Source organism: Toxorhynchites rutilus, chromosome 2 (genome assembly GCF_029784135.1).
Source record: "Toxorhynchites rutilus septentrionalis strain SRP chromosome 2, ASM2978413v1, whole genome shotgun sequence".
Taxonomy (NCBI): domain Eukaryota; kingdom Metazoa; phylum Arthropoda; class Insecta; order Diptera; family Culicidae; genus Toxorhynchites; species Toxorhynchites rutilus.
Window position 1 is genome coordinate 176783298 of NC_073745.1, and position 15986 is coordinate 176799283.

Genomic DNA, 15986 nt, shown 5'->3' on the forward strand with positions numbered 1-15986 from the left:
AGGCGGTATATAACCAGCGGAACCTAAGTATGGCCTACATCGATTACAGGAAGGCTTATGACTCCATACCTCACTCGTTTCTCGTCCGGGTATTGGAGCTCTACAAAATTGATCCCGTCGTCGTTAGGTTCCTGCAGCATGCGATGAGGCAGTGGAGCACGTCTCTGCACCTTAGTGATGGGGAAAATGTGTTGCAGTCTAGAACGTTGCAGATAAAGAGGGGGATATTCCAAGGCGACTCTTTCAGCCCGCTTTGGTTTTGTCTGGCACTGAACCCCCTCAGTAGGACGCTCAATAGAAACGGTCATGGCTATAAAATAAGGTATGGCGACGGCGCCCACGAAGAAGTGACCCATACCTTCTACATGGATGATCTCAAGGTCTACGCTGATTCACGTCAGCGTCTAGGTGTAGCTATCCGGGTTGTCGAAGACATAAGCAGGGACATCTGCATGGAGTTCGGCCTTGACAAGTGCCGCTGTGTCCATCTGCTGAAAGGGCAGCTTACCGAATCCGGAGGTTACGAGGTCTATGACGGCGAGTTCATAAGAGACATGGTTCGTGGCGAATCCTATAAATATCTTGGATTCCGACAGCTCACCGGGATTCGCCACTCCGACATCAAGACGGAGCTGCGAGACAAGTTCTTGAGTCGAGTGAACTGTGTCCCGAGGACTTTCCTTAACGCGGGGAACAAGGTACGCGCGATCAACACATTCGCGGTTCCCCTGCTGACCTTCAGTTTTGGTGTAGTCAAATGGAGCAAAACTGACCTAGAGGACCTTGAGAGGAGGATGAGGAAAGCAGCCGAAAGAGGCCGGAATGCACCATCCTCAATCGGCACTGGAGAGAGTTTCACTGCCACGCAAAGAAGGGGGACTTGGAATAGTCGACATATCTGCACTGTGTGTTGCCCAGGTACGACAACTGCGCGAGTACTTCGCAGAACGCGCCAACCAAAACGCGCTATACCGGGCTGTCTGCTCCGCCGACAGAGGATACAGCGCTCTGCACTTGGCGCAAGCGGAGTACCAACTCAACTGCAATCTGCAGACAGTGGAGGAGAAGATTGCAGCTTGGAAGCAGAAGGCAGTGCATGGTGCCCACCCCCATCAACTGGACCGGCCACACGTCGACAAGGCCGCATCTAATCTGTGGCTAACGCGTGGTGAACTCTCTTCAGTAGTAGAAGCCGACATGATAGCCATCCAGGACAGGATAATGCCGACGAGAAACTGCAGGCGGTACGTCTGGCATCAAGACGTTGATGACATTTGCCGGATGTGCCATCAACCAGGTGAAAACATAGAGCACATTATGGGAGGCTGTCCCGTTTTGGCCAACGCAGCCTACACCGAGCGCCACAACAACGTGGCCCGTATTGTTCATCGACAACTGGCCCTCCAATGTGCTCTACTGGAAGACAACGTACCAAACTACCGGTACCTGCCTGCACCTGTCCTGGAAAATGACCGTTTCAAGCTGTACTGGGATCGCACTGTTCTGACCGACCTCTCGATCCACCACAACCGTCCAGATATAATGGTTTACGACAAGAGCGACCGCAAAGTCACCATCATCGATGTCGCTATTCCACTGAACCAGAATCTGGAGGAGACCCACGGTCGCAAAATCTGCAAGTACCGACCATTGGCCGTGGAGCTCAAGGAACTGTGGGGGCTAAGGGAGGTCCCAAGAATTGTTCCAGTCGTTCTCTCTGAAACTGGAATTGTCCCGAAGACACTTCTGGAAGCGCTAAAGGTGTTGAACATGGAGAAGGAATTGGCCGGCATCCAAAAGTCGGTCATCCTTAGCACCTGCGCGATTGTCCGACAATTTCTCGGTCAGGACTGAAACAGCACGAGCATGCAGATACGTGCATTCCGCAGAGCCTAGTCCCCCTTTGGCATTCAGAAGCCCGGGGGCAGGTGAAAATTCTGGCTAGGTTCGCCTAGTTAAGAAGTGAGATAAGTCTGCCAAAAAAAAAAAGTAGATAGAGTAGAGAGAGTAGAGAGTAGATAATAGAGAGAGTAGAGAGTAAAGATAGTGCTCCCGTGCCCGAGTGGTTAGCGTCATAACTAACATGCCGGGGGTTCGGGTTCGATTCCCGTTCTGGTCGGGGGAATTTTTCGTCAAAGAAATTTTCTCCGACTTGCACTGTCATCACGCGTATTCTTTGGCATAGAAATCTCAACTAAGTACTAATAGAAATGACGCAAGTAATACTACGTTGAGACGGCGAAGTTCCTCTAGGAACGTTAGTGCCATTGAAGAAGAAGAAGAAGAGAGTAAAGAGATTAGAGAAAGTAGAGAGTATAAAGAGTAGAGAGTAGAGAGTAGTGAGAGTGGAGAGAAAGTGGAAAGTTTAAAATAAAGAGCAGAGAGTAGAGAGAAGAGAGAACAAAGTATAGAGCAGATAGTAGGAAATGAAGAGTAGAGAGTTGAAATTCAAAGTCAAAATTGGAAGAGCAACAATTGATCGCAGAGAAAGAGTAGATGTTCGAGACATAGAAATATTTGGACTAAAAAAGAAACATTGAATAAAAGAAAAGAAAATAAGTTGCGAGAGTCTGTTTGAGTGCAACAGCAAAGCTATTCCAATGACTTTGCGGTAAACTTATTTAACATAGAATTGGGCCGCTCCATAGCCATAGTCCATAGCCATAAAAACAACAAAAAAAGACTACAATCAATAATTACGAGAACCAAAATCCATTTTCTGCTGGTTCAATATTGTTTAATAAAAGGCTAGCTCATTTTCTCCAATTTGATATATCGAACATTTAAAACGATTCAGTGGTTCAAAAGTCATGAAGTCATGAAAAAGTGGAAATAATTGATTTTTCGAACCACCCTAAATTGGAAATGGTCGCCCTAACGAAAAAATAAAAAAACGGGTCTAAATTTTTGTGATAAAGAACAAAATTACCACTCTTCACGAAAATCTGAGAACCACTTTATCGGTTTGGCATGGAATGGCTGTATAGACGCAACGCATTCCTTAGGAATAGAATAAACAAACTTTTCATATGGATTCACTCCCACCGGCAACTCGTTTCACCCCACCAGTACAATTATTTCAATAATTCAAATTTTCCACTCACAAATGAATTCACTTTTTCGTATATACCTAATATCGCTTCTCTGTTAACTTACAAATCGAAATTTGTCCATCAGCGAATCGAATTTTGAAATTAGACCACTCAAAAAAAATTTCATCCACACGCGGAATCGTATTTGATTTTCGGTTTTTGTTTCTCTTATCAACTTTTGATCTGTATTCATTGGTTTAAATATTATAATCCAGAACAGCATATAGAAGGTGTTTTCATGAACAGAAATTTGACTATCTGTCCATCTTACCCCCACTATCCGTCTTACCCGCACATACCCTACGTGGCTGACAAACAACTGACAGTGGGACATATTTTCACAAAATGTATGCGAAATGCGGATCTTCGTAAATTTTTGGCAAAACGGCACACAGAGAGATATACTCATGATACGCTTTAAATCCCTATAATATAGTAACAACGAATACAACTTATCACTTCTTTTCTAGTTGTGTAAATTTATGAATAAACAATGTTCAAATGTGGGCGTTCTATGCATACAACCTAAATTTTCTCAAATTGGAACAATTTTAAATTTGAGAGATTTTAGAGATTTGAAGAGACTCTAAGACAGATACTCATACAATTGCAATGTGTACATAAGACAAACTTACCTACAATATTATTCGCTGTTGTTGTAATTATGGTCTGTGTGGTACGCTCTGTTGGAGATTGTGCGACAGTAACAATATTGCGATTTGTTGATACAACTTGATACTGTGCTACCGATGAAACGGAAGGACAACTTCCGGATAAGTGTACCAGCTGGGTCTTCGTTGCTTTTGGTTCTGCAACCTGTAGTGTGGCGTCCGCTATTTGATCACGGGTTACCAAATTTTCGAGCGATATCATTTGATTTTCGGGTATCTTTTTTATTACTTTAGAGTTCACAGGAACATGGTTCATGCTAGTCGAATTGATAGTTGTGCGTATGATGTTATTAGCTGGATGAATTACAGATGGGACCGACTTGAGCATTCGAGTCACTGTATTATTTGCCATTGACGTTTGTATGAAGACGGCCGTAGATTTCATTGGTTCTGCTATGAGATTTATCTTAGAATTTTTCTCAGAAGCAGTATCTTCTGAAATATCACTTTTCATAAATAAATTCGTCGATTTATTAACAAGCGAAGTATTTTTTTGTAGAGATTTCAATTCGTCCGATGCCGTTCTTGAATGAACTTTAGTTATACTGGGAGCGCCAAGTATGGTATTTGATGATTTTATTTGCACCATATGGGGAACATTGATACCTGGTCTAACTGATTGAGGTTTTGCATTAGTACGTGTCATTGTTGTTGTTGCTGCCAATGTTAATGCTGGCTGTTTCTGCATTTTGCTAATCGATGAACAAGAGCTCGCCACAGAAATTGAATTACCCTGTTGTTCCGTAACTATCGATTTAGGGAACTGAATCGGTTTATGCTGCTGTGCTAGCAAGTTTTGTAAAATTTGTTTCTGTTGCGCTGGAGTAAGCGCTGATTGTTGTCCTTTGTGTAAAGTGATAGTATTTGTCATATCTGTTGTGTTCATTCCAATGTCGGGTTTGGCGATAACCGATCCAGCAATTTTTGTCTGTAATTGGGTGTAGAATAGTATCATGCAAAAGTTGTTATGAGACTTTAATATAGAATATTCAATATGATAGCTTCATTATGTTAAACTTTTTCGTAAAATATATTGTTGACAATAGTAATAATAATACAATGTATAAGCCAAATAAAACTTTTTGTTTAGCGCAACCACACAATCACAAATTATTGTTAAACACATTACTGGTGCGAGGAATTTTTTCTCAAACAAAATAGTATATGGTAGCCATCTAACCCCTAATGATTGCTTCTGCCATACATGCTTCTAATAAAAACGACGCAATACCTACCGATCCTACAGCCTACCTACCCGTCAAAGCGGAATTAATAGGATATGCTGCCGGGTGGTTTGCTCGTCACGTAGTGAAATATAACGAAAGGTACTGCTACATTGAACCAAAGAGTAGTCACTTTTGTATAAATCGCATTTTAGCGCTACGTCATTTGTGTACCACACCTAAATAGTCAATGACGCCGGTCACGTTCTTACTCGTAAATGAACAGGGGGAAGGATGGAATGTTAGTATAATACTGATTGACACAATATACCCACGACCAAAGGGGCTTCTATAGTGGATCCCCTGCGATAAGTGATATGATTCTGTGAAACCGGATTTCAAATCACTCGATGAAACGGATCGGAACGAAATCATTGTACGTCATGATAGATAAACAACGTACATCGGCTCACCCCTCGACCCACAAGCAACTCCGAACTCACCCGAGCAGCAGAGAGCCGAGACGTCTATCATAACGAACGCCAGAGAGAAGAAGCTTTTTTTCATTCTTATGTAAACTTTAATACGACACGGTCACAATAAAAGTATTCCTTTAGTTTTTGCAGAAAACTGTTTTATTTCGTTTTAATATATTGTTGTGGCCAACAGGTTATGGGCCCAGAACGGTATCCGCGGCGCGGTAATTGATAGAAGCAGTTGTATACATCGGTAGCAACGTTTTTTCCAAAGGAAGGAAATTTCAACGTGAGACGAAAGGTGAACATTCAAAATGGCGGACGCAAAATTCGTAGTGGAAAAGTTAGGAGATGCCAACTATGCTACGTGGCGTTTTAGCATGGAGTTGATATTGATCAAGGAGGAGTTGTACGAGATGGTCTCTTACCAGAAGCCGGCTCAAGCGGACGCCGCATGGCTAGCGAAGGATGGAAAGGCTCGTGCAATCATCGGTCTTGCATTGGAAAACAGTCAGCTTACGCACGTAATGAAAGCTCAGACCGCCAAAGAAATGTGGGAAGCTTTGGAGAGCTTTCACCACCGTTCTTCACTGGTGAATAAAATTCATGTTTTACGGCAACTGATTCGATTGCAACTTGAAGAAGGTGGAAACATGGCAGATCACATAGCAAACGTGATGGAGTTATCGCAGCGTTTGGAAGCTATGGGTGATGCGTTGAATGGATTCTGGCTGGTGGCAATATTGTTGTCCAGTTTGCCACAGTCTTATGATGTCTTGATCATCGCACTGGAAAGCAGGAAGGATGATGAGCTAGATTTAGAGTACGTCAAAGGAAAGCTCTTGGATGAGTGGAGGAGACGGAACGAAATTACCAGCAATCAAAACAAAGCTTTGAAAGTGGACGGCGGAAATTTTTCGGCTAGGCGAGAAATGAAAAAAACGTGCCATTATTGCAGTATGGAAGGGCATTTCCGTAAAGACTGCCGTAAGCTTGCAGAGGATCGCAAGGAAAAGGAACGGAAGGAGAAAGAACAAAAAGCGAAGTTTGTGAGGGAAGATGATGAGAAGGAGTTCTGTTTTACCAGCAGCAAAATGATTAGCAATGGTGGTGCTGCGTGGTATTTGGATTCGGGAGCTACGTCGCATATGGCGAGCGATGTTTCATTTTTTCTGGCAAATGGCAAATTTCTCCTCTATTACTCTGGCGGATGGAAGCAAAGTTGCATCGAATGGATCTGGTGATGTTCGATTGACTACCGTCGACGGAGAAGGAAACCCTCGGAATATTCTGGTGAAAGGAGTTCTGCATGTGCCATCTCTAAAAGGAAATCTGCTTTCTGTCAGTAAGATAACAAACGAAGGATGCGTGGTGAATTTCGATAAGGGTGGTTGCAAAGTGCTGAAAGATGGTGTCGTCATTGCTGTTGGTGATCGAAAAGCAGGTTTGTACCAACTCAAGAATCATGAGAAGGCTTTGCTGGCTGCGATTCAACATAAAAACAACTGTCAACACATGTGGCACCGGAAGCTTGGCCATCGCGAGCCTGGAGCTATCGAACGCATTGTACGAGATGACTTGGGTACGAATCTGGATTTAGTTGACTGCGGAATTCGTTCGGTTTGCAAAGTATGCTGCGAAGGAAAAATGTGCCGTGCACCGTTCCCGGCATCCGAAGCAAAAACAAACGCTGTTTTAGACCTGGTGCACACTGATCTATGTGGTCCGCTGGAAATACCCACCCCTTGAGGAAATCGTTTCGTAATGACGTTGATTGACGACTTTTCTCGTTTCACCACAGTGTACCTGTTGAAGCAGAAAAATGAAGCAGAAGAAAGAGTCAAAGAATTTGTGAAACTAGTGCACAACCAATTCGGAAAGAAACCCAAAATTATTAGAGCGGACAACGGCGGGGAATATTCCGGACAATCTCTACAACGTTTTTTAAAGGACAACGGAATTATTCTTCAGCAGACCGTACCTTATAGTCCTCAGCAGAATGGGGTCGCTGAAAGGAAGAACCGGAGCTTAACCGAAATGATGCGCTGTTTGCTTGCCGAAGCTGGAATGGACAAAAGGTATTGGGGCGAAGCGATAATGACGGCTAATTTTTTGCAAAATCGTCTTCCATCGGCCGCCATCTCTAGAACGCCATATGAGCTGTGGACGGGTAAGTTGCCTAACTATAAACATTTACACGTGTTTGGCTGTGACGCTCTTGTATATGTTCCAAAAGAAAAGCGACAAAAGTGTGATGTCAAAGCTGTACGAATGACTTTTGTTGGATACGACGAGCATCGAAAGGGATATCGATTCTTAGACCGAAGCAAGGATACAATTCAAGTGAGTCGAGATGCTACGTTTTGCGATACCGACATTGCAAACGAGTTGGATCGTGATTCGGTGACCGAACCATCTGGAATGGAAGTGGATTCAGATGCAGCCAACAAGAGTAAGGAGTTTAACGTTTCTTTTAAAGATCAATCCATGTTGGACCTGGTAGAGAGCAACGTCGAAGAGGAAGAAGAATTGTATGATAGTGCGTCGAGTCAGGAGGAGATGTTCATCGGATTTCCTCGGCGGTCATCTCGAAACAACAAAGGAGTATCACCGAACCGTTTTGGATATGGAACCAGATTGGCAAAAACGGATGAAGCGGAACCAAGAAGTTTTGAAGATGCCATGACAAGATCAGACAAGAACCTTTGGATGGAAGCTATGGAAAACGAAATCAGATCGCACCATTCAAACCAAACTTGGGAGTTAGTCGAGCCGCCAGTGAAAAAGAAGATAGTTGGTTGCAGGTGGGTTTTTAAGCTCAAACGAAACGCCTCTGGAAAATTTGTAAAGTATAAAGCAAGATTGGTGGCACAAGGGTTTAGCCAGCGTTACGGGCTAGGTTATGACGAGGTGTTTGCACCTGTCGTTAAACAAGCAACACTTCGTACACTTCTTGCCGTGGCCACTAATCGCGGCATGTCGCTTAAACATCTGGATGTGAAGACGGCCTATTTATATGGCAATTTAGAGGAAGAGATTCATATGCGTCAGCCACCTGGTTTCGTTCCTGCAGGAAAGGAAAAATTAGTATGCCGTTTGCGGAAAAGCGTGTATGGTTTGAAACAATCAGCGCGCTGCTGGAACAAACGCATTCACGAGGTGTTGATGCAGGCAGGATTTCAGCAAGGAAGAGCAGACCCGTGTCTATACAGCAAAAATGTTGACGGAGAACGCATATATGTCCTTATTTACGTCGATGACATCCTCGTCGCTTGTGAAAATGAAAAGCATATTGAAGGTGTTCACTGTACACTGAAAAAACATTTCGAAATTACCGAGCTGGGTGATCTTCGCAGTTTCTTGGGTATGGATATAGCGGCTGAAAATTGAAAGTTCTAAATTAGTCTCAAAGGATACATCGAGAATCTTGCAGGAAAGTATGGCCTTTTGGACTCCAAACCTGTGAAAACTCCAATGGATCCAGGTTATGCAAAGGATGCTGGAACCAGCAAGCCACTTGAGGACGACAACGATTATCGAAGCTTGGAGGGTGCACTTCTTTACGTTTCTGTGAACAGTCGGCCAGACATCGCTGCAAGTATGTCGATCCTCGGACAGAAAGTAAGTTCTCCAACACAAGCGGACTGGTTGGCAGCCAAAAGAGTTCTGAAGTTCCTGCACTCAACGAGCGATTTCAAGTTGACATTCGACGGAAATAATCATCGCTTACTTGGTTTTGCTGATGCTGATTGGGCGTGTGTACAAGTGGCTACGTTTTCCTGTATGGAAATAGTGCAATTTCTTGGTGCAGTCGCAAGCAATCATGCGTTTCGCTGTCATCAATGGAAGCAGAGTATATTGCACTCTGCGAAGCATGCCAGGAAGCAGTGTGGCTTCGTCAGCTTCTGCGGGATTTTGGCGAAGAGCAAGAAACTGCAACCATAACTACAATATTGTCCGTCGGAGCATAATACAGCAGATTTATTTACAAAACCACTCGGACAATCTAAATTGCTGCAGCATAGTGAAGCTCTAGGATTGTCTTCAGCATTAGAATAACCGATACACGTTGAGGAGGAGTGATAGATAAACAACGTACATCGGCTCATCCCTCGACCCACAAGCAACTCCGAACTCACCAGCAGCAGAGAGCCGAGACGTCTATCATAACGAACGCCAGAGAGAAGAAGCTTTTCTTCATTCTTATGTAAACTTTAATACGACACGGTCACAATAAAAGTATTCCTTTAGTTTTTGCAGAAAACTGTTTTATTTCGTTTTAATATATTGTTGTGGCCAACACGTCAAACTATTCGATTTATTCATGAGCAACCTGAGCTGGCAACCGGGAAGACAATTCTTCGTTAATGTAGTGTAGCATAAAAATAATAATATTCGGTAAAATGAGTAAACCCTTTCGTTATACGGACGACCGATGAAATAGATTTTTGAAATTAAAAAGAATAAACGGAGGCAGAATATTCTGTGATCTCAAAGTTACCACACGAATATTTATTATTATTTTCGAATCTGAATTAAAATATACGAATTCTTTTTTTACGCGACTGATGCGTGCGCGCAAACAAAATCCCGTACCAAAAAATCGCGTTAAATCATGCAAATCGCGTAATTTCGGAGAATCTTGTGAAAAAGATTATCCCATCACAGACGCGCGCTTGTCACAAACACACTCGCATTCGCTCTCGCGTAAAATAAAATCACGCAAAAAAATCGCATAAAAAAGAATCCAGTGTGCCCTAAGAAAAATTAAAAAAGTAAACCAATGATTTATTTTGTGAGTAGTCGCTTCGCGGACTTCTTCGTGTTCAAGTATTTGTACACCCGACGGCGGGCTATTTAAAATTCCAAAATCCGAGGCCTGTGTCTGTAAAACATAGAGCATATCATCAATAATAGCTCGACAATCAACAACCAATAAAACTTCTTCTTCATAGGCTTCAACTATAGTAATCTCGCAAAGTGACGTAAGCGCCAAAGTAGGAATGTTATAGAATTATAAAGAATTCTACTTTAAAAAACGGCAAAGATTCACAGAAATTTGAAAAATTCACTCCCTAAAAGGTTGAAAACGAAGTGACGTAGGCGCCATTTCCACTGTGATGTGACGTAGGGTCAAGATGACTGTGATACGTTGTGATTTTCGATCTGATCTGATGGCATGTCTTCGTTTCGGATATGGACGCGACCAAATTACTCACTCGCTGATGTTGCTGGCATTGCAATCATTACATTAAACTGACGCCATTGCATTAAGATTCTGAGCTACACAATTGTGTGGGGAATCATCAAGCTAGGCTATCGTCAGCTCACCAAGAAAATAAATGTTCCGGAATTTTGTCAGTGATTTGGTTCTGCATGACGGTAGGAAAACCCTCTCCACAAAGGATGACAGCTAAGCTAATCTAGATTGGCAATAGTTAGTTGCTGGTGGAGGCGATCTGGCGTAGTGGTAGCATCCATGCCTCTCACGCTAATAGTCATGAGTTCAATTCTCACTCCCGACATTCTTCCAAAAATGGAAGTAAAAAGTGACGAACCAGCCAAATGAGTTGAAAATCACTATAATACAGATAAAAAAAAGTTAGTTGCTGCAAGCTATCGATATATGGATATTTGTATGCGTACGTGCGTGTTTCATGACTCGTACGTAAAATAGTGCAACTTCGCTACGCTGAAACCCCATTTGATTCTGCTCCCGTGTGCATTATGAAGCAGTGCTACTCTTTTCGATGTTGTTGAGATTAACAGATAGAGTTTATTTCGTCTATTTAGTCACCAAGAAAGTAAATGTCAGTCTGTAATTTTGTATGTGATTTGGTTTAGCTTGTCAGTAGCAAAACTTTCTCCTCTATGGATGACAGCTGTGCTTATCTCGAGCATGTATTGTTCTGCGAGCACAAGAATCATCAAACAATTATCGTCAAATGATTCTACAATAAAAAAAATTCCAGGGCGACCAAACTGATAGAATGGTTATTTCAAAATTTCGTAGCATTATAAAATAATATCCGCAGTTATAAACAAGCGAATTGAATTAAACTACATTGAAAAAAACAGAACCTCCTATATTTTTTTTTTTTCAAAAATCAAGCAGTTGGCAATGTTTTTCCAATAATTGTACCAATTTTATACAGATATGATTTTTGTGGTGTGCGCGTATGTCGATTATACATGCAATTTTAAGAAAAACCGCGTACTGATTTTTTCCCTTTGGCGCTTACGTCAAATTGCGAGATTACGGCAGTCTAGCAGTATTCTGTCCAATCAATATGTCCGAAGTTGAATGTTCACATGTTCATCTTCTTCAACTAAGGCCGGTAGATTAGGTATCACAGAAACGTGAAATAATTTCACTTCAGTTTTGAACTAGCACTCAATGAAAACAGATATTCAACTGAAGCGCGTTCTTTAATTGCAACCAATTTTTGGGACGCAGATCACGCAACTCATGCATGGATTGCGGCTTCTGATCAGCAAAGCTAAGAACACATCCTTGAAACTATTCCCTCAAACAATCTCAAACAAAAATTCGTCAATGAATGTGGATAGTGAACATGTATAACTATATTTTTGCGATAGTGATAAGAAAGGCTTAGTGTGTATCTTCTGAATCTATCATATTGAATTTCGATTATTTGTTTACTTACCGCTGGACTATTTCTGTTTTCACCTTCAGTTACCTTTTGATGATTACCTAGTTTCGACAAGAATGTTTCTGTTTTAATAAGGCATCGGTCGTTTGCTGACTGCGATGACAACGGCACGATGCCTTTCGTTTGAAGTAGGGATTTGTTTACTGTGTATATTGTTGTCTGTTGAGCGTTGATAACTGGTGCATTCTTCGAAGCACTGGGGTGCATTGTGTCCAATGGTTTTGCCTGTGGCGATTTTTCCACATTTATTGCAACTGGCATTATGAAATTGTGTATCATGCGGTCCATATCGCCTCGTCCAGTGGATGTGGAAATTTGCAACGGTGATACACTGATAAGATTTTCGATATTCGACACAGAAGAAGGAGTACTTATTGTGGCAGGTTTGGTGGTTATAGCAAGGTTATTCTTTTTTAACGTCGATTGCATTGATTGACTCTCGATATCAATGACTCCTTGTGTGTTTGTATGATTCTTCGTTCTATCATTAATACGTGGTTGGGTATTTGCAAAGTTTACGGATGAAATTTTGCCTGATGAATTGTCTGCCATTGGTTTTCTAAGTGATGCAACACATGCAGATATTTTAAAACAATCTTCTGGAATCTCGTCCGATACAGCTGAAGTTCCACGTTCTGCGTCCAAGAGACGTCCAAGAGACTGAGACGTTTCATTTCTGTTTGTAGAAGCATTGTTATTTATGTTAGAAAGATCTGGAAGTATCGCATTCGGGGAAATTGATTCTGCGATATCATGTTTGAACAAGGTACTGTTACTGCATTCCGTATTTGAATCGGAATGGACACTTTCACTTTCCAAAGAAGTGCTTTTGATATTGGCAGCTGGTGATGTTCTGTTTGAGGTACCAATTTCTTTCGATTTACTTTTCCTACAAACAGGTTTTTTATGCTTCGAAATTCCTTGGTATTGCTGATGAAGTCTTTCAAACTCCTCCTTTGACCGATTGCGATGTAGATATATCCAAATTTTTCGCTTCGTGTCATATTTCACACAAGGGTCATGCTCAGTATGCATACGATCCAGAGCTCCACTTACAATGGTTTGCAGAACTTGATCAGTTGCAGTTTGAGATATATATTGAGATGATTTAAGTAATTCGCAGATATCTGCTCTCGTACCTTCACCATTTGGAAGTCTGGCCGTGGCATCTCTTACAAGAGTCAAAATTGTCACGAAATTAGGTCTATCTGCAACCAACATATTGTGTCCACGGGCTTTTGATATACCTGGCACTTGGGTATAAATGCCTTTGACGGGACCTACTACACTATCATATGAATGTTGTTTGTAAGTGAAAGCCATATGTGGATTTTCGTATCGATGTTTTTCTTGTTCTCGGAATGCTCGTATTTCTTCATCGGTCGCTTTTCGTACAGACCAATCTGTTGGGTATCGAGGGGGAGGGGGTGAAATAGTTCGTTCAGATGATCTGTCGTCATCATCAAAGCAGCTCATGTTATATACGGTCATATTCTTTTGCTTAGAGCTTATTTTTGGTGGTCTAGAAAGGGATTTCATGCCCATATCATCTTTCCGCCCGAGCCAATACTGACAAAGATCCAACAATCGATGATCTGAATCTCTTGATGCTCCTATCCATTGATAAATATTCAGTTGTATTTTGTATTCAATATACGGAACAAAATCATCAGGTTGATCACTAAACTCTCCAGACAGAAACAGTATGGCTGAGTATAACATATTATCCCATTTATCTTCTGCCTGATTGTACCAATCGTTCAGTGCGGATATGGGAGTCTTTAGCCACATGTTGAGTTTAATTTTAAGTTCTTCTATTGTCAATCGATGATCGGGAGTCGAACAAAACATATCTCTTACTAGCGACAGGAAGCAATTATGTGTCTCTTGCATCAATTCTGACATTGATATATTGTAAGTTTCCTGAGATGATGGTGGTAGCGTTTTATTTTTGCTCACATTTAAACTGATTTCTGTGCTCCGATCGATGCTTTCATCCTTCAGCTCCAACATATCTAGTTCCTCGCAGCGGTCATAATTTCTTTCCTCAGCGAGAAAATTAGTCTCCCTTTTTTCAACTTGTTTTATTTTATCAGTAGGAGAAAATGTTGTATTCTCGCTGATACTGAGATTTTGTTCTAGAAAATTTTCTTTCGATTCAGAATCATCCATGGTTTTCGGTTCTAGCCCCACGGCGATATTTACACCAGATTTTTCGTTTTCATATTTAATCGGAAGGATACAATCTTCGCGTATGGTTTTATCTACGTCGTCATAACTTGAAAAATAATTGTTGATGTATGATTCTTGTTCGCCACCTAATTGAGATGATTCACATCCGTTCTCTAACATTAGGGAATCATCTAGACTAGAGAGATCAGTGCTAGAGTGGGTTGTACGTTTGACTAGCTCAACGCTGTTAGTAATCATCGATCCTTCTGAATTTAACTGTGTCTTACTCAAGTATTTCGATTTACTTTTTTCATACAGTGGAAGTCCATTTGAACTATTTATTTTCATTAGAGGCATAATGCGGCGATAGCCAGATGACGCTTGGGTGCGGAAAACGATGTCTTTCAACTTCTGTTCCTGACAATATAACTCTGGGTGAGCCTGAAATATGGAAAGCATTAAAAACAATGAAGAAATGCATCGAATCGAAAATTACGAATATTTACATATTTACAATCATCATTTCAAATAGCTTTTTCATTTTTTTTCTAACATGCTCAGACACCAATCTTTCATCTTTCATAATGTAAAAATTTAGACCGAAACTTTCTTTGTCTTGAGACCATTTCAATCGCTGCCAAATGTACACAACAGATTCCGTAGCTTGCAAAACACGCGTTTCGCTTCCTTTATTATAGTTTGATTCAATGTAAAATGATAAATAAAGATACGAGGGTCGATTCAGTGTTATCGAATCGTTGACCGCCGAACGCCTGTTTCATCACCGGGAATAAGTGATAGTCGCTAGGGGCGAGGTCTGGGGAGTAAGGAGGGTGCTCGAACGCAGTCCATTTGAATTTTTTCAATTGCTCTTGAGTTACGCAAGCAGTGGCCGCGTGGCCGCGCATTATCGTGGATGAGGAACACTTCTTTCGTCAACAAACCATGCCTTTTGTTCTTAATCGCAGTTCTTAATCGGTCCAAAACTTGACAATAGTACGGTGATTAAACAAGCGTTCGGCGGTCAACTATTCGATAACACTGAAAAAATTCGTGACACAGTTACATCGTACTTCAAAAAGTTGGACGCAACGCACTTCGCGCTCGGAATAGAAAAACTCGTACCACGCTATGAAAAATGCCTCGAACGTTACGGCGATTATGTGGAAAAATAGAAAATAAAACGTAGATTACGAAAATCACCTTGTTTTTTTTTGTCCTAACTTTATTTTTCCGCGATTTCTGAGGCACTGAAACTTATTTTTTGAACGACCCTCGTACATTCGAATCTCAACCATCATTGTATATACTCCGATCCGATCTTGCCTTAACCCTTTCGCTACGAGCGTCGTCTATAGGCGCGACTACCTGTGTGTACGAGTGTCGTCTATAGACTACATCGGCGCGATGAGCTGTGTGTACGAGCGTAGTCTTTAGACGACATGAGAGTGATACTGCACATCGATTACACCAGCGCGATGTGCATACGTTCCGGCGCAATGCTCCGTCCAGCGGTAGCACTTCACGTTTTCTTACTAAGCGAACATTCATACAATTGCAGAACTATTCATTGATTGGTCTTCTAATTGACCCTTTTACATTTTTCTTTTACTATAATTTCCGAGTATTTTTACCAAAACTCGTTATAATATAAAATTATTTTCAAACACAACTCTCGTTCAAGATTCTTAAATTACATGGAATACATGCTTGATACTGTGCGGGCGGTTAAATAACG

The 15986-nt window shown here is 41.6% G+C and overlaps 1 protein-coding gene across 3 annotated transcripts in view; it reads right to left on the reverse strand.

Moving 5' to 3' along the window:
* The window catches only part of LOC129771214 (uncharacterized), a 273566-nt gene that overhangs the window by 212393 nt on the left and 45187 nt on the right, over window positions 1-15986 (reverse strand). For all 3 annotated transcript variants that reach the window (XM_055774637.1, XM_055774636.1, XM_055774635.1), the window contains exons 4-5: window positions 12071-14689; window positions 3728-4691 (exon numbers count right to left, since the gene is read on the reverse strand). In XM_055774637.1, coding sequence (XP_055630612.1) covers window positions 3728-4691; window positions 12071-14689 — 3583 coding nt within the window. The remainder of the gene's footprint in view (window positions 1-3727; window positions 4692-12070; window positions 14690-15986) is intronic.